Raw genomic sequence first — 19505 nt, 5'->3', positions numbered from 1 at the left:
ATAGAGTATATGCGTTCTTTATTAAAAGAAGTGTTAATTACTTTGGATATTGAAGTAACCAGTCCTATTGACGTTCAGTCTAATAAACGTTTATATGCTGTTTTTAAACCTCCTGTGGTTTCCCCAGGTGTTTTTCCCATTCCTGAGGCTATTTCTGATATGATTTCTAGGGAATGGAATAAGCCACGTACTTCCTTTATTCCTTCTTCAAGGTTTAAGAGATTGTATCCTTTACCAGCAAAATCTATAGAGTTTTGGGAAAAGATCCCCAAAGTTGATGGGGCTATTGCTACTCTTGCTAAATGTACCACTATTCCTATGGAAGATAGCACTTCCTTTAAGGATCCTTTAGATAGGAAACTTGAATCTTATCTAAGGAAGGCCTATTTATATTCAGGTCATCTTCTCAGACCTGCTCTTTCTTTGGGTGATGTTGCGGCTGCATCAAGTTTCTGGTTGGAAAATTTAGCGCAACATGAATTGGATTTTGACATATCTAGCATTGTTCGCTTACTGCAACATGCTAATCATTTTATTTGTGATGCCATTTTTGATATTATCAAAATTGATGTTAGATCCATGTCTTTAGCTGTATTAGCTAGAAGAGCTTTGTGGCTTAAATCTTGGAATGCTGATATGACATCTAGATCTAGATTACTATCTCTTTCTTTCCAAGGTAATAATTTATTTGGTTCTCAGTTGGATTCTATTATTTCAACTATCACTGGAGGAAAAGGAGTTTTTTTGCCTCAGGATAAAAAACATAAGGGTAAATCTAAGGCTTCTAACCGTTTTCGTTCCTTTCGTCAGAATAAGGAACAAAAACTCAATCCTTCTCCCAAGGAATCTGTTCCAGTTGGAAGCCTTCCTCAAATTGGAATAAATCCAAGCCATTTAGGAAACCAAAGTCTGCCTCTAAGTCCGCATGAAGGTGCGGCCCTCATTCCAGCTCAGCTGGTAGGGGGCAGATTAAGGTTTTTCAATGATTTTTGGATAAAATCTGTCCAAAATCATTGGATTTGAGCATTGTCTCTCAAGGGTATCGAATAGGATTCAAAGTAAGACCTCATGTGAGAAGATTTTTTCTCGCACACATCCCTGTAAATTCAGTAAAAGCTCAGGCTTTTCTGAAGTGTGTTTCAGACCTGGAGTATTCAGAGGTAATCATGCCAGTTCCTACTCAGGAACAAGGTTTGGGGTTTTATTCAAACCTATTCATTATACCAAAGAAAGAAAATTTGTTCAGACCAGTTCTGGACCTGAAAATTTTGAATCGTTATGTAAGAGTACCAACTTTCAAGATGGTGACTATAAGGACTATTCTGCCTTTTGTTCAGCAAGGACATTATATGTCCACTATAGACTTGCAGGATGCATACCTTAATATTCTGATTCATCCAGAACACTTTCAGTTTCTGAGATTCTCTTTTCTAGACAAGCACTACAAATTTGTTGCTCTTCCATTTGGCCTAGCAACAGCTCCAAGAATCTTTTCAAAGGTTCTGGGTGCCCTACTATCTGTAATCAGAGAACAGGGTATTGCAGTGTTTCCTTATTTGGATGATATCTTGGTACTATCTCAGTCTTTACATACTGCAGTATATCACACGAATCAACTAGTGTTGTTTCTTCGGAAACATGGTTGGAGGATCAATTTACCAAAAAGTTTCTTGATTCCTCAGACAAGAGTCACCTTTTTAGGCTTCCAGATAGATTCAGTGTCCATGACTCTGTCTCTAACAGACAAGAGACGTTTAAAATTGGTTGCAGCATGCCGGCTCCTTCGGTCTCAGTCATTCCCTTCAGTGGCTATGTGCATGGAAGTTTTAGGTCTCATAACTGCAGCATCGGACGCAATCCCCTTTGCTTGTTTTCACATGAGACCTCTACAGCTTTGTATGCTGAATCAATGGTGCAGGGATTATACAAAGATATCACAATTAATATCCTTGAATCCCAATGTACGACACTCTCTGACATGGTGGATAGATCACCATTGTTTGGTTCAAGGGGCTTCTTTTGTTCGCCCAACCTGGACTGTGATCACAACAGATGCGAGTCTTTCAGGTTGAGGAGCTGTTTGGGGATCTCTGACAGCACAAGGGGTTTGGAAATCTCAAGAGGTGAGATTACCAATAAATATTTTAGAACTCTGTGCAATTCTCAGGGCTCTTCAGTTCTGGCCTCTGCTAAAGAGAGAACCGTTCATTTGTTTTCAGACAGACAATATCACAACTGTGGCTTATGTCAATCATCAGGGTGGGACTCACAGTCCCCAAGCTATGAAAGAAGTATCTTGGATACTTGCCTGGGCGGAATCCAGCTCCTGTCTAATCTCTGCGGTGCATATCCCAGGCGTAGACAATTGGGAGGCGGATTATCTCAGCTGCCAGACTTTACATCCAGGGGAGTGGTCTCTCCATCCAGATGTGTTTTCTCAGATTGTTCAGATGTGGGAGCTTCCAGAGATAGATCTCATGGCCTCTCATCTAAACAAGAAACTTCCCAGATACCTGTCCAGGTCCAGGGATGTTCAGGCAGAAGCAGTGGATGCGCTGACACTTCCTTGGTGTTATCAACCTGCTTACATCTTCCCGCCTCTAGTTCTCCTTCCAAGAGTGATCTCCAAAATAATCATGGAACAGTCTTTTGTGTTGCTGGTGGCTCCAGCATGGCCACACAGGTTTTGGTATGCGGATCTGGTTCGGATGTCCAGTTGCCCGCCTTGGCCACTTCCGTTACGGCCGGACCTACTATCTCAAGGTCCGTTTTTCCATCAGGATCTCAAATCATTAAATTTGAAGGTATGGAAATTGAACGCTTAGTTCTAAGTCATAGAGGTTTCTCTGACTCAGTGATTAATACTATGTTACAAGCTCGTAAATCTGTCTCTAGAAAGATTTATTATAGAGTTTGGAAGACTTACATTTCATGGTGTTCTTCTCATAAATTCTCCTGGCATTCTTTTAGAATTCCTAGAATTCCTTCAGGATGGTTTGGATAAGGGTTTGTCTGCAAGTTCCTTGAAAGGACAAATCTCTGCTCTTTCTGTTTTATTTCACAGAAAGATTGCTATACCTCCTAATATTCACTGTTTTGTACAGGCTTTAGTTCATATTAAGCTTGTCATTAAATCAATTTCTCCTCCTTGGAGTCTTAATTTGGTTCTGAAGGCTTTACAGGCTCCTCCATTTGAGCCTATGCATTCTTTGGACATTAAACTACTTTCCTGGAAAGTGTTGTTCCTTTTGGCTATTTCTTCTGCTAGAAGAGTTTCTGAGCTATCTGCTCTTTCTTGTGAGTCTCCTTTTCTGATTTTTCATCAGGATAAGGCAGTTTCCTAAGAATTCTTTGGAGAGATCCTTACATTCTTTGGATGTGGTAAGAGCTTTGAAATATTATGTGGAAGCTACTAAAAATTTCAGGAAGACTTCCAGTTTATTTGTTTTATTTTCTGGTCCTAGGAAAGGTCAGAAAGCTTCTGCTATTTCCTTGGCTTCTTGGTTGAAAATTTTGATTCATCAAGTTTATTTGGAGTCGGATCAAACCCCACCTCAGAGAATTACAGCTCATTCTACTAGATCAGTCTCCTATAATGAAGCTTCATTTGATCAGATTTGCAAAGCAGCAACTTGGTCCTCTTTGCATACATTTACTAAATTCTACCATTTTGATGTATTTGCTTCTTCGGAAGCAGTTTTTGGTAGAAAAGTTCTTCAGGCAGCTGTTTCAGTTTGATTCTTCTGCTTTTGATTTAAGTTTTTTTCTTTCAAAGTGAAAACAACTTATTTTTTGGGTTGTGGATTATTTTTTCAGCGGAATATGGCTGTTTTATTTTATTCCCTCCCTCTCTAGTGACTCTTGAGTGGAAGACTCCACATCTTGGGTATTGATATCCCATATGTCACTAGCTCATGGACTCTTGCCAATTGCATGAAAGAAAACATAATTTATGTAAGAACGTACCTGATAAATTCATTTCTTTCATATTGGCAAGAGTCCATGAGGCCCACCCTTTTTATGGTGGTTATGATCTTTTGTATAAAGCACAATTATTTCCAAATTTCCTTTGTTGGTGCTTTCTACTCCTTTCTTTATCACCCCACTGCTTGGCTATTCGTTAAACTGAATTGTGGGTGTGGTGAGGGGTGTATTTATAGGCATTTTGAGGTTTGGGAAACTTTGCCCCTCCTGGTAGGATTGTATATCCCATATGTCACTAGCTCATGGACTCTTGCCAATATAAAGAAATTAATTTATCAGGTAAGTTCTTACATAAACTATGTTATTATACATATTTTTCTCTTTCTATACTAATCCTATAAATGATGCTTTATGTTTTTATTTATATTTATTATCTAATGAAATTATCACACTGATATCAGTTTTTGTTTTACACAAAAATATTTTATTTGTTCACTCATCCACTCTAAGTAACATCACCAGTTATTATTCACAGCACTAAGGTTTGTTAATCTCCTATTCTTTTAAGTTTTGATACGAAAGTAATCACATATTATGCACTCTTGTATCACTGGTTACAATGTAACGTTATAGATTAACTATGCAACTTACTATTTACCCAGTTAAACCAGCCAATCGTAAACATCATATACTCACTTGTTTAACAAACAAGCTGTAACACATCTTTAGTGCTTCACACAAGAGGTTATCTTTCCCACAAGTAACACTTTTGAATTACTAATTGTTCACACAATCAAAAATCTTTTAATCCTCTAAATTCTGAAAATCGCATTATACAAGAGACTATCCACTATAATTGGATTAGATAAAATGATTGACATCCTTTACAACCAATGGCAGAAGCCAAAATAATGATTGACAACAATGTCAAACAATTGGTAATTGCATTTTCACTGCCGAACTAACATGTTTAACAACAACTTTCAAGTATAAAAATAATACATTTATTGTTTATGTAACTTTTTTTTTTTATTTTTATTTTTTTATTTATAACCAGCACGAGGTACAAGAATAAACTGTATATCTGTGAAACACCACGCAGGGTGAGATAAAAGTTTACAAAGTAAATGAAACAGTACAATGTGACTGCCAAGTGCATATATATCCAATACATTTAAGAAACAAAAAGGAAAAGAGCTCAATGTTCACAGTTACAATAAAGGCTGCAGAAATCCTCTACAAATGAGAGAGCAATCTAGTTTTTACACACGTGTACCTCACTACTGGGGTTTTATTATTTTATAACCTAACATAACTAAACATCTATAAGCACAGACAAAACTAAACTAAAACTAGTACACACTATCAATTCTCCCTTGATGCTCTATAACTCAGATGTGTTGTACTCAGATCATAAGAGCCAGAGCAAAATTGTGAGGATATCCCAGCTATCCTTGTGGGCATTTCTGCATGAATGTTCCCCTAATGTTAGGCCTGTCCCTACATAAAGAGGTTCTAACCATATTTATAAGATCTAGTCTATATTAGGTAAATTGAAACGATATGGGGGATAGCTAATGTATCTCAATCCTATAGCCCGGTAGCAATGTGAGGTTCATATATAGAATTGGCACTATCGTGGGAATGATATTGATTTATGCTGTGCCCCTGACCAAGACTATATGTTACCAGATTTTCGGGTACGCAGAGTGGAGAGACCGGTCTACTAGTACAAGGGACTAGCAGGCATTTATGTAGTTGACTCTTAGCCTGGGGCCTGGAAATTGGAAGCCAGTATCAATCCAGGGGCTGCTGCAAGATGACTATATTCAGGCTGCTTACAGGAAAGGAAAAGCTGCATGTGCTGATAGCCAATACTGAGTTAGTATGAATTATGTAGAGAGAATGATGACTAGCAGCATTAAGTATTATGGGGCATTGATATTATGCTGCAGTAATCATACCAAACCCAAAATAAGCAGGTATCTTAGTCAGATTAAGTGACATTCGGCCAAAAGTGTGTAAAGATAAGCATATAACGAAATTGCCTAGTCCACAATAAAATTGGGAATCCATTAATTTGAGGAAATTGAACTGGTTGGAGGAGTTACTATGTTTCAGGGTGATGAGCGCTAGTTAAATAGAGTTTAAAATACTAAACAGGATGAAAACATTGATAAACAAAACAAAACAAAATAAAACACAAAAACCAAACTGTGGAGTTACAGTGGAAATGTGGCCCTTATAAGAAAGCAGCGTGGCTAAAGTTATTAACACATTATGAGAGTTTTAACGCACTGCAATCCTCAGCAGACAGCACTATGATTGTTCAGCAGTTCAGAATCATAACTAACCATACAATACATTTACATAATAAAATAGTGAAATAAAGCTTCTAAGCTACACATATAAGTTAAACTAAAACAAGACAGGTCCTGAATGGGTTCAGCAGGTATGTGGGCGGCAGCTGCAATAGGAAAAAAAATCTAAGTTAAGTAGAGTAGTCCCCAGCTAGGTATGTGTAAGGGCACCATTTACTCAGCTTCAATTAATTAACAGATTATACTGCCCGGCAGGTATCTTATATTATACAACGGATTAGTGACTGACTGTGCTAATCACCCAGTATAAACAGTGTGGCCGCCTTAATGTTGCATGCACGTAAATACTTGATAGTTTCTGATATACATGACAATAGATTAGTGCAGCCGCTGTTTCTAAATGCTTTCAGCCCCTGTATGTCCTGATGAGAAATTATGCTTTCTAATGGGTACAGTAGACTCAATTCTTTTAACACACAAGAAGCGGTGTATAACTGAGAATAAAGTGCAAAGGTACCAAAGCACACACACAGTCAAATATTAAAATATGTCTGTTATTCCACCACTACACATGAGCCAGCTGAAGATTTTTGTTCATACGACCACTCCGCCACCCAGTCAGCTGGAATATAGGGTTGTTGTCATGAGCGGATCACCTGACCCCAGCACGAGAAGGAGTATGGCACTCATGTCTCAGGAGGGTGCAGTTCTTTTGCGGCTAAGAGAAGGGCTGCTCCGCAGCAAGAAGCAGGTACAGTGGCGCAACAACAGAGTAGCCGTCACCTCTCAGGTCCGACCCGAGGCAGACCGTAGAATGGTTCCCTGCGGTGTGGTAGTTACAACCGCTGCCTGTCTGCTCTCCTGTGCAGCATGAGTTCTGCAGCTGTTGTCTTCTCCCGGTGTGCACAGTGCGGCGAGGGCCGCTGGAGGCTCGGGAGTTGCGTCGTCGCCCCTTTCCAGCAGGTGAAGACATTGGTCAGACGTGTCGGCTGAACACAACAGCATGCTGATGGCTGGAGAGCCAAGGTGAAGAGGATTAGGGACACCGGTCGTGAGGCCGTCAGCGCTCTCATTCCCAAAGAGTGCCAGGAGTCCCGAGGTTTGATGCGCCTCCACAGAAGCAGGTCTTAGGTAGATCCGTGTGTGGGGGACAGCCACCTCTTTCAATATCTCTGTTTCCAACATGACCAGGTAGTTTGGTTGGGGAAGGAGGTTAGGGGAGTGTGATTCCTCCATCGGTGATATAGTGCCGTTATCTAAGGTATCGTTTTTCACATGAGCTGATGAAATCTGACGAGGCACACTCAAACATGTAGGAATTACATTAGGAGGTTCGGGTGTGCGAAGCTCTCGCACTTCACAGAGGAGATCCCCTATGGTTGTTGTTAGGGAGTCCAGCATAGGCATGAATATATCTACTAGGGCCTCAGCAATGTGCGCCATCTTGGTTGTCTGAGTGTGCACGTCTGCAGGTCCAAAAACAAATTTCTTACTTTTCTGTGCCTTCTCGGAGGCCAGGAGTTGTAATGTCCTGATCCTGGAGTATTCCCAGGCACAATTATTGCCAAGGGAGGTATGGATGGCTGGGGATGTTGCCACAGTGTACTCAAAAGCAGGTTTCAGTCTCGGAGCAAAGTGAAGCTGTGGCCATCTTGTTAAGCCGCCTACCGGAAGTCGTTTATGTAACTTTTATATCCACAATATACCCATAAGAGCTTGTTTAAGAAGCCCCACTAGTATTTCAGCAATATCACTGTTATTCCACCAATCAAATCGCTTTAGAGATGATTGACAACTGAATTAACCAATCCATGCGAGCAAAATTGTAAAAAATTAACGCAATAAATTACCCCCTAAGCTTATTAATTTCTCATTCTTACAAGGCCCAAGAGTAATGTCTTTATCATGAGGAGGTGATATAGTTCTTAACATATAAGTAAAATGAGGTATATGGTAGAATTAAATTCATTTGTTTACTATCACTATGTATGGAAGATGTATTTCTATGATAATTCTGCTACTTCATATTATCAACATCTTATTGGTCCATGTGCATTTTCTGATGTTGTTATGATTGTTTTGGGCCTCAGAAATTATATATATCCAAAAATTAAATATATATATATATATGTATAGTTAGATAGATATATATATATATATATAGATAGATATATAGATATTTAGATGTGTATGAATAAAATGGACAAGGCACTCGGCAGATGTATTTTGAAAAAGACCCCCCCAAAAACAAACAAACCCTGTGCTTTATTTATTTTTCATGATTACGATATAACTGCTCCTTTAACATGCAGCTAGGGATAGCAGAAAATTTGCATCATGTGCTATTTAAATATGCATGTGATGCCCTATTAAAAATAAAACAACTAAAGTACCATTTGACCCTCTTGTTATTTCATGGTTTGAGAGAAAATGTGAGTTGTCTGACCATTTTTAAAGTTATAATTGTGGGAGGGCTCAAAAACTAAATGTGTTAATAAAAACAGAGGGGAACAAATACAATAAATTTTGAGGTTGAAGAATATGTTTTATTTTTTGTGCAGGTGGGACCTATGTCCCCAGGCCCCCCTTTAACTAAGCCAGTGCTTGGCCATAGGCAACAACTGAATGATGATTGATAGGAGGCCAGAGTAGTCTCAGCACAGTTTACTTCTTGCAATAAGAGAGATAGATATTTTGACTGTGTTGGTATCTGAAGAATAGAATAGTCTGACAAGGCAAAAAGAAAAAAAGGGGGGAGAAAAAAAAGAGGCATGTTAAGAGCACTCGCGAATAAATTTGTCTGGAAGGAGACAGGGTAACACTAAAACTTAACCATTATTGATAATGAATTTGTCAAATAACAGATTAACAATCAAAGAGGCATCAGAGATGCAATCGTGGAACCAACCAAAAATACTATACACCTAAAGAGGACACAGTCCCCCAAACAATTAACTATGATATAGTAGTGCTCACACAATTATTAAAACGTGTTAGGTCCGGGCATCCATATATTGCAAAAATAATATCTGATACCAAGGTACTCAAATCAAATATCATAAAAGTATGCTGAAAGGATTCAAAAGATCTGCCTGATGCGCATTTCGCTGTTAGGCTTTCTCAAAGGCTTGGTCGCACGGAAGCTGGGGCAGTTCTTTATAAGGATTTATTTGTGCCACAATCACTAACAGACAGGTTCTCTAGTTGGGAACATTGTCCATCTGTGATTAGATAAATAGGGGCCATATTGTACTCCAATAGAAGACTCTGTGCTACATGTTAAAAACTGATTTTGTAAAAGTTACCATAATCATGTCTATATCTGTAAACCTCCATTTGTGCACATTTAAAAAAACAAAACAAAAAAAACTTGGGTCACTATAGCTAATTAGAGGCCATTTCAACTGAGCAATAAGAATGAATCCAAGCATTTTTTTGCAAAATCAAAATATATATCATTTTTAAAATGGCAGTTTTGGGTTAAGTTAGTGGACTTACAGTTAATGCATTATTTCCATATCTGGAAATCCCTGACAATGAGGGGATGCTACAGTCATATTTATTTCAATACATATTAAATTAGATCACACACAAATCACATAGATAACACTGCAATTGAGTAATGATTTAAATAAGATAAAGAAACGTAAACAAAATACTATAACAAAAACAATTATATATATATGTTGCTTGTGAACTCAAAAGAGCGTAATAACAATCCTTAATAAATGATTGATTATTTCTACTGCAAAATAGTTAAAATAGTTATTATGATAGCGCTGCAGTCTTTTAATAAAGCTTTTACTATAGGTACCTTTATCACAGTTGATGCCATAATAGCCAGGCGGACAGATACACAATCCAGGCGTTACGCAGAGCCCACCATTGATACACCGCGGCATGCAGAGAGCTACAGCAAGACAAAAAGAACAAGCCAGGCAGTTATTTAAGTGTTTGCTTATGTAACACAGCTTGGCCACATTCTGTTGTAGTTGTAAACATCACCATCGGCAAGCAACAAGAAAAGTCTAACTTTACTTATTTTGTCTGTTGTGCAGTAAATATGTAATAATACTTACATCTGCTATAAAATGGCATTTGTTGGTACAAGCAAGTTTCTGAAAGCACCTACGTGTTGCAGAATATTCATGCAGCACAGCTGATTTACTACAATCACCCTTTATTTCCCAGCACCCTCTAGGGTAGCAAAGTCTTGAATGTCGTTTATGAAAGGGCAAGGAGCCTCTGACTGTAGCTGCTGCAAACTGCTCTGTTTAGAAATGACCAACAGTACCAAGATAAATTACCCAGCTGTAAATCCCTTAGCCTCTATAGCAGCAGCCACATTCATGTGCTTTCTTATCATATCAGGATGTTGTCTCTTCACTGACTAAAGTCCTTAAAGGGACATGAAACCCACATTTTTTCTTTCATGATTCAGACAGAGAATACAATTTTAAACTACTTTCTAATTTACTTCTATCATCTAATTTGTTTCATTCTCTTGGTCTCATTTGTTGAAGTAGCAGCAATGCACTAATGGTTTCTAACTGAACTCATGGGTTAGCCAATCACAATCAGTATATATATGCAGCTACCAATCAACAGCTGGGACGTAGCTTCTCTGCTGCTTCTGAGCTTTCCTAGATAAAGCTATCAGCAAAGGATAACAAGAGAAGGCAGCAAATTAAATAATATAAGTAATTTGGAAAGTTGTTTAAAATTGTATTCTTTATTTGAATCATGAAAGAAAAAAATTGGGTTTCATGTCCCTTTAAGTTAAACACCATAGGTATAATAAGGAAGAGAAAACACTCAGCAAAGTTAATATGTTCCCTTACAAATATGACAGTCTGACATGTCAGTGGGCCAGCTTTGTAAATACATTCTTTGGTGTGGAGGAGACTTATAAAACCTATGAATGCCAAAGAACTGTGACTCATTTATAGCCATGCAAATATTTAAGGAGTTAAGTAGTGCCATGTGGGGATACAATTGGGCCGTCATTTTAATCAAATCCAGTTTGTTCTCTCATCAGTATTTTATTTGTGTGCATATTTGATGCACAATTATGAGAATGCTGGAGATCCTATAATTAAGGTTAAGGTGGTGCAATGAATTTGTAAAATAAATCATAGGGTGCCTCTCCTTCCTTATAGGGATTTGTTCTCTATATCTGTATCTAAATGGCAAATACAAAAGCTGCTTCTCTTTAACCACTGGCAATGCTATTAAAAGAGTTTGCTTTAGGCCAAAACATTTTTAATTATACAATCCATGTCTTTTGTTGACAAAACAAAATGTACAACAGGAGTTTTCTTTTAAGAGGTATTTAAAGCCAACCAATATTTCTAGAAGTACCCATAATGCAATATATTGCTGTGGTTAGATAAGAAATACATGCAGAAAAGAAAAAAAAAATGTCAGTGGTTAAGACAATTAGAAGGCTAACATGAATTAACTTGTTGTTTGTTGATATTTTCTTGAAGATGTAAAAATAACAATACAAAATAAGATAACAAAGCAAATACAAATAAAATGTAGTTTCCTTGAATAAACTTACAGTAAATACAATATCATATGGGTAAGGATTTGAGGAGCTCAATGAACCTTTAACATTCACTCAGACTTTCCATTTCTGTACATATAATTAAAATATCTGAAACTAATGTCCAAAGTGATCTGTATTAATAATAAACTGAAGCTGTCCTATGACATCAAAAGAATATAAATGTACAAAATCACGTCCTATGGTCAGTTTTCTCACCACTTTTTTATCAATAATTAAAATGTCTAAACTTTTTTTTTTTAAATATTAGTATTGATATATTAAATACAATGTTGTTATTAAGTTATATCAGAATAACTATTTTGTTATTAAGTTATATCAGTTTCAACTAATGCTTTTTGAAAAGTTACATATTCTTTTAATTCAACCAGTCACACACACACACGCGTGCACAAGCGCACACACATATATATATATTTCTATCTTTCAAAAAGCTTTAAGTGGTAAAGTAAATTACACAATAAGAACCTCTGTTTTCTATTTTATAACAAGTTATCGGATAACTCTTGAACCCTTGAAAATCATAGCTTAACAATTATAGCAACTATTCAATATATTACCTAGATATTAAAGGGCCATAATATCCAAATGTTTAAACACTTGAAAGTGATGCAGCATAGCAGTAAAACGCTGACTAGAAAATATCACCTGAACATGTCTATGTAAAAAAGAAAGATATTTTACCTCAAAAGTTACTCAGTAGCCACATCCCATTGTAAAGGACTTCTAAGCAACAAATCAGTATGTCTGTCCCGGGACAGCTAAGGGAGTGAGCTTTCGTGCACTCATCTTATTTCCCTATTCAGTGTAAGGAAGTTTACAATGAAATCTCATGAGAGTTAAGTCAAATCTCATGAGATCACAGTTAAAGAGTTCATGACCTCAGCACTGTTGATGCTGATTGGCTGCTGTTCATTTCTTCATTTTTTTATTTTTCTTACCTGCAGCTGGACAGCAGCTGAGTATAACTTTTTACACAGAATTTACTCTGCTGAGCTGAGGAGATTGTGAGGTAAAATATCTTCCTTTTTTACATAGAGATGCTCAGGTGATATTTTCCTGTCAGCTTTTTACAGTTATACTGCATCAGTTTCAAGTGATTTAGCATATGACTATTATGTCCCTTTAACAAATACTATCAAGATATAAGAGTAATATATACACTTAGAGGTATTGTAAGATATAAACAAAGTACCCATGCAGTAATAAGTGGTCACTACTAACTACTACTACACTACTAGCGGGAAGCCTTAAAAAAATACTCCCAAATATTATACACCCTGACCAGACAGGATTCATGACAGGACACTCTTCTATGAACATTCGTAAGGTCCCCTTAGTGCTGGATAATTTTTGGACGAAATGTAAATATAAAAGTTTTAATCTTCAGACAGATGCTGCTATAATTACAATAGATGCAGAAAAAGTGTTTCACTCTTTAAGCTGGGATAATTTATTTACCTCCCTGGCTAACTTTGGAAGGTAATTTCATAACTATATTAAAATTATATATAATAATCCTGCTTCAGTATTATTAAACAATGATACAATTTCAAGAGATTTTCAGCTTTGCAGAGGGACACATCAAGGGTGTCCGCCCCCCCCCCCCCCGTTAATGTTTGATATCGCAATTTAATCCCTTGCTATCATATTAAGACAAAAATGAGAAGGTACCCAATTAGTTAATAGTACTCTGCAAGTTTCTTTATGCGGATGATTTATTAATATATATTAGTAATAAGAGAAAGAGTATTGCTAACCTACTGCAAATAATTGACGGCTAGTTTACGAGTTTTGCGTTATGAGTTAAAAAGCCTCATAACACTGCTTTTTCACTACCGCTGCTATTACGAGTCTTGTAGGTATAGCTGTACCGCACACCTTTTTGGCCGTAACGCAACGTAACTACCGCACCTTTCAAAAAGTCCTTTTTCAATGGGACTTCCATAGCACCGGTATTACGAGTTTTGCCTTGGAGGCCAAAAAGTGAGCGGTACAGCCCATACCGACAAGATTCGTACCGCCATCTAAAGTCAGTAGTTATGGGTTTTGCGCTACAAAGCTGTAGCATAAAACTCATAACTAAAGTGTTACAAAGTAAACTAACACCCATAAACTACCTATTAACCCCTAAACCGAGGCCCTCCCGCATCGCAAACACTATCATAAAATGAATAACCCCTAATCTGCCGCTCCGGACATCGCCGCCACTATAATAAACATATTACCCCCTAAACTGCTGCACTCCCGCATAGCAAACACTAGTTAAATATTAATAACGCCTAATCTGCTGCCCCCAATGTCGCCGCCACCTACCTAAATTTATTAACCCCTAATCTGCCGCCCCCAACGTCACCGCCACCACTATACTAAAGTTATTAACCCCTAAACCTAACCCTAACACTCCTAACTTTAATATAATTAAAATAAATCTAAATAAAAATTACTATCATTACGTAAATAATTCCTATTTAAAACTAAATACTTACCTATAAAATAAACCCTAAGCTAGCTACAATATTACTAATAGTTACATTGTAGGTTTTATTTTTATTACACAGCTAAGTTTGTATTTATTTTAACTAGGTAGACTAGTTAGTAAATAGTTATTAACTATTTACTAACTACCTAGTTAAAATAAATACAAATTCACCTGTAAAATAAAAACTAACCTGAGTTACACTAACACCTAACATTACACTAAAATTAAATAAATTCCATTAATTAAATACAATTAACTAAATTACAAAAAAATAAACACTAAATTACACAAAATAAAAAAGAAATGATCAAATATTTAAACTAATTACACCTAATCTAATAGCCCTATCAAAATAAAAAGCCCCCCCCCCCAAAATAAAAAAACCATAGCCTACACTAAACTGCCAATAGCCCTTAAAAGGGCCTTTTGCTGGGCATTGCCCCCAAAGAAATCAGCTCTTTTACCTGTAAAAAAAAAATACAAACAACCCCCCAACAGTAAAACCCACCACCCACACAACCAAACCCCCCAAATAAAATCCTATCTAGAAAACCTAAGCTCCCCATTGCCCTGAAAAGGGCATTTGTATGGGCATTGCCAATAGGATTGAGCTCGCATTCTATTGGCTGTTCCAAATAGTCAATAGAATGTGAGCTCAATCCTATTGGCTGATTGGATCAGCCAATAGGATTGAAGCTCAATCCTAATGGCTTATTGCATAAGCCAATAGGATTTTTTACCCTTTAATTCCGATTGGCTGATAGAATTCTATCAGCCAATCAGAATTCAAGGGATGCCATCTTGGATGACATCATTTAAAGGAAACTTCATTCTTCAAGAGCCATCGAAAGAAGAGGATGCTCCGCGCCAGATGTCTTGAAGATGGAGCCGCTCCGCATCGGAAGGATGAAGATAGAAGATGCCGTCTGGATGAAGACTTCTGCCCGCCTGGAGGGCGACTTCTTGCCGCTTGGATGAAGACTTCTCCCGGCTTCGTTGAGAACTTCTGCCTGCTTGGATGAAGACTTCTCCCGGCTGGATGAGGATGGATGTCCGGTCTTCAAAAACTGTAAGTGGATCTTCGGGGGTTAGTGTTAGATTTTATTAAGGGTTTATTGGGTGGGTTTTATTTTTAGATTAGGGTTTTGGGCAACGAAAAAGACCTAAATGTCCTTTTAAGGGCAATGCCTATCCAGATGTCCTTTTCAGGGCAATGGGGAGCTTAGGTTTTTTAGATAGGATTTTATTTGGGGGGCTTGGTTGTGTGGGTGGTGGGTTTTACTGTTGGGGGTTGTTTTTTTTACAGGTAAAAGAACTGATTTATTTGGGGCAATGTCCAGCAAAAGGCCCTTTTTTTTTTTTTTTCCAAACATATTTTTTCTTTATTGAGGGATTCAAAATCATATACAGCTTCAACATTAAGCATTCCAAAGATAATGAGAATATCAGCATTACATGAGTCATCACTTTGACAATCTTACTTCTAAAAAACACAATAATAATAGCTGACAACAGTACATATAATATCACCTTGGAATCTCAAACCAAGTCTGCTCCTCTAATTTCTCTCATTATTGGAGTTCCATACATACATAAAAGGAAAGAGAAGAAAAGAAGAAAAAGAAAAAGAAGAAGTAAAAGAAAAAAAAAAAAAAAAAAAAGAAGGAGAGAGGAGAAAAGAAGAAGGGCCTGTACTAACTCTCTTTCCTCCACCCGGGGCCCCCACCCCTTCGCCTCAAAGAAACCATTGTCTCCAGAGATCAGGGTAACTCTCTGATAGAATTAATTGTAAAAAAACCGGTGAGTTACGAAAAAATTTTAATATCTGTAACTGGACCTCACTAGGGCCTAGATTTGGAGTTCGGCGGTAAAAGGGCTGTTAACGCTCCGCGGGTTTTTTTCTGGCCGCACCATAAATTTAACTCTGGTATCGAGAGTTCAAACAAATGCTGCGTTAGGCTCCAAAAAAGGAGCGTAGAGCATATTTACCGCAAATGCAACTCTCGATACCAGAGTTGCTTACGGACGCGGCCGGCATCAAAAACGTGCTCGTGCACGATTCTCCCATAGGAAACAATGGGGCAGTTTGAGCTGAAAAAAAACCTAACACCTGCAAAAAAGCAGCGTTCAGCTCCTAACGCAGCCCCATTGTTTCCTATGGGGAAACACTTCCTACGTCTGCACCTAACACTCTAACATGTACCCCGAGTCTAAACACCCCTAACCTTACACTTATTAACCCCTAATCTGCCGCCCCCGCTATCGCTGACCCCTGCATTACACTTTTAACCCCTAATCTGCCGCTCCGTAAACCGCCGCCACCTACGTTATCCCTATGTACCCCTAATCTGCTGCCCTAACATCGCCGACCCCTATGTTATATTTATTAACCCCTAATCTGCCCCCCACAACGTCGCCGACACCTGCCTACACTTATTAACCCCTAATCTGCCGAGCGGACCTGAGCGCTACTATAATAAAGTTATTAACCCCTAATCCGCCTCACTAACCCTATCATAAATAGTATTAACCCCTAATCTGCCCTCCCTAACATCGCCGACACCTACCTTCAATTATTAACCCCTAATCTGCCGACCGGAGCTCACCGCTATTCTAATAAATGTATTAACCCCTAAAGCTAAGTCTAACCCTAACACTAACACCCCCCTAAGTTAAATATAATTTTTATCTAACGAAATAAATTAACTCTTATTAAATAAATGATTCCTATTTAAAGCTAAATACTTACCTGTAAAATAAATCCTAATATAGCTACAATATAAATTAGAATTATATTATAGCTATTTTAGGATTAATATTTATTTTACAGGCAACTTTGTAATTATTTTAACCAGGTACAATAGCTATTAAATAGTTAAGAACTATTTAATAGTTACCTAGTTAAAATAATAACAAATTTACCTGTAAAATAAATCCTAACCTAAGATATAATTAAACCTAACACTACCCTATCAATAAAATAATTAAATAAACTACCTACAATTACCTACAATTAACCTAACACTACACTATCAATAAATTAATTAAACACAATTGCTACAAATAAATACAATTAAATAAACTATCTAAAGTACAAAAAATAAAAAAGAACTAAGTTACAGAAAATAATAAAATATTTACAAACATAAGAAAAATATTACAACAATTTTAAACTAATTACACCTACTCTAAGCCCCCTAATAAAATAACAAAGCCCCCCAAAATAAAAAATTCCCTACCCTATTCTAAAATACAAATATTACAAGCTCTTTTACCTTACCAGCCCTGAACAGGGCCCTTTGCGGGGCATGCCCCAAGAATTTCAGCTCTTTTGCCTGTAAAAAAAAACATACAATACCCCCCCCCCCAACATTACAACCCACCACCCACATACCCCTAATCTAACCCAAACCCCCCTTAAATAAACCTAACACTAATCCCCTGAAGATCTTCCTACCTTGTCTTCACCATACCAGGTTCACCGATCCGTCCTGGCTCCAAGATCTTCATCCAACCCAAGCGGGGGTTGGCGATCCATAATCCGGTGCTCCAAAGTCTTCCTCCTATCCGGCAAGAAGAGGACATCCGGACCGGCAAACATCTTCTCCAAGCGGCATCTTCTATCTTCTTCCATCCGATGACGACCGGCTCCATCTTGAAGACCTCCAGCGCGGATCCATCCTCTTCTTCCGACGACTAGACGACGAATGACGGTTCCTTTAAGGGACGTCATCCAAGATGGCGTCCCTCGAATTCCGATTGGCTGATAGGATTCTATCAGCCAATCGGAATTAAGGTAGGAATTTTCTGATTGGCTGATGGAATCAGCCAATCAGAATATAGTTCAATCCGATTGGCTGATCCAATCAGCCAATCAGATTGAGCTCGCATTCTATTGGCTGATCGGAACAGCCAATAGAATGCGAGCTCAATCTGATTGGCTGATTGTGGGGGGTGTTAGTGTTAGGGTTAGACTTAGCTTTAGGGGTTAATACATTTATTAGAATAGCGGTGAGCTCCGGTCGGCAGATTAGGGGTTAATAATTGAAGGTAGGTGTCGGCGATGTTAGGGAGGGCAGATTAGGGGTTAATACTATTTATGATAGGGTTAGTGAGGCGGATTAGGGGTTAATAACTTTATTATAGTAGCGCTCAGGTCCGCTCGGCAGATTAGGGGTTAATAAGTGTAGGTAGGTGTCGGCGACGTTGAGGGGGGCAGATTAGGGGTTAATAAATATAACATAGGGGTCGGCGATGTTAGGGGTAGCAGATTAGGGGTACATAGGGATAACGTAGGTGGCGGCGATTTGCGGTCGGAAGATTAGGGGTTAATTATTTTAAGTAGCTTGCGGCGACGTTGTGGGGGGCAAGTTAGGGGTTAATAGATATAATACAGGGGTCGGCGGTGTTAGGGGCAGCAGATTAGGGGTACATAAGTATAACGTAGGTGGCGGTCGGCAGATTAGGGGTTAAAAATTTTAATCGAGTGGCGGCGATGTGGGGGGACCTCGGTTTAGGGGTACATAGGTAGTTTATGGGTGTTAGTGTACTTTAGGGTACAGTAGTTAAGAGCTTTATAAACTGGCGTTAGCCAGAAAGCTCTTAACTCCTGCTATTTTCAGGCGGCTGGAATCTTGTCGTTAGAGCTCTAACGCTCACTGCAGAAACGACTCTAAATACCGGCGTTAGGAAGATCCCATTGAAAAGATAGGCTACGCAAATGGCGTAGGGGGATCTGCGGTATGGAAAAGTCGCGGCTGAAAAGTGAGCGTTAGACCCTTTAATCACTGACTCCAAATACCAGCGGGCGGCCAAAACCAGCGTTAGGAGCCTCTAACGCTGGTTTTGACGGCTACCGCCGAACTCTAAATCTAGGCCTAGGTCTGCTCAAAATTACCTTATCCCATTTAGCAAAATATTTTCTTAATTTATTTTCCTCAAATATTAGCGGATCATATAGTTCTAGTAACATTTGATAGTGAACATTGTTTATAACTGACGCTATACTAGGAGCATTTTTCTCCTTCCATGCTTTGAGTATCATCTGTCTTACTAGGAGAATTAGAGTATTAATCAGAGGCTTATTATATGTTTTATTCGACACCAAGAAGAAGATAGCCAAGGGCTTCAATACAATTCTATCTGGCAGAAATCTATTCAACCAATATTCCACTTGTTTCCAAAGTTTGATCATTTTTGGGCAGGCATA

General features: G+C 38.2%; 1 protein-coding gene across 2 annotated transcripts in view; it reads right to left on the bottom strand.

Annotated features, from left to right (window-relative positions):
- The window catches only part of WIF1 (WNT inhibitory factor 1), a 283251-nt gene that overhangs the window by 45852 nt on the left and 217894 nt on the right, over nucleotides 1-19505 (bottom strand). The window contains exon 6 of one of the 2 annotated variants that reach the window (XM_053716856.1): nucleotides 10060-10155. The exons of the other annotated variant lie outside the window; for it this stretch is intronic. Coding sequence (XP_053572831.1) covers nucleotides 10060-10155 — 96 coding nt within the window. The remainder of the gene's footprint in view (nucleotides 1-10059; nucleotides 10156-19505) is intronic. 2 annotated transcript variants of the gene reach the window in all.

Source organism: Bombina bombina, chromosome 6, assembly GCF_027579735.1.
Source record: "Bombina bombina isolate aBomBom1 chromosome 6, aBomBom1.pri, whole genome shotgun sequence".
Classification (NCBI taxonomy): domain Eukaryota; kingdom Metazoa; phylum Chordata; class Amphibia; order Anura; family Bombinatoridae; genus Bombina; species Bombina bombina.
This window is presented reverse-complemented; position numbering and strand designations above follow the sequence as displayed.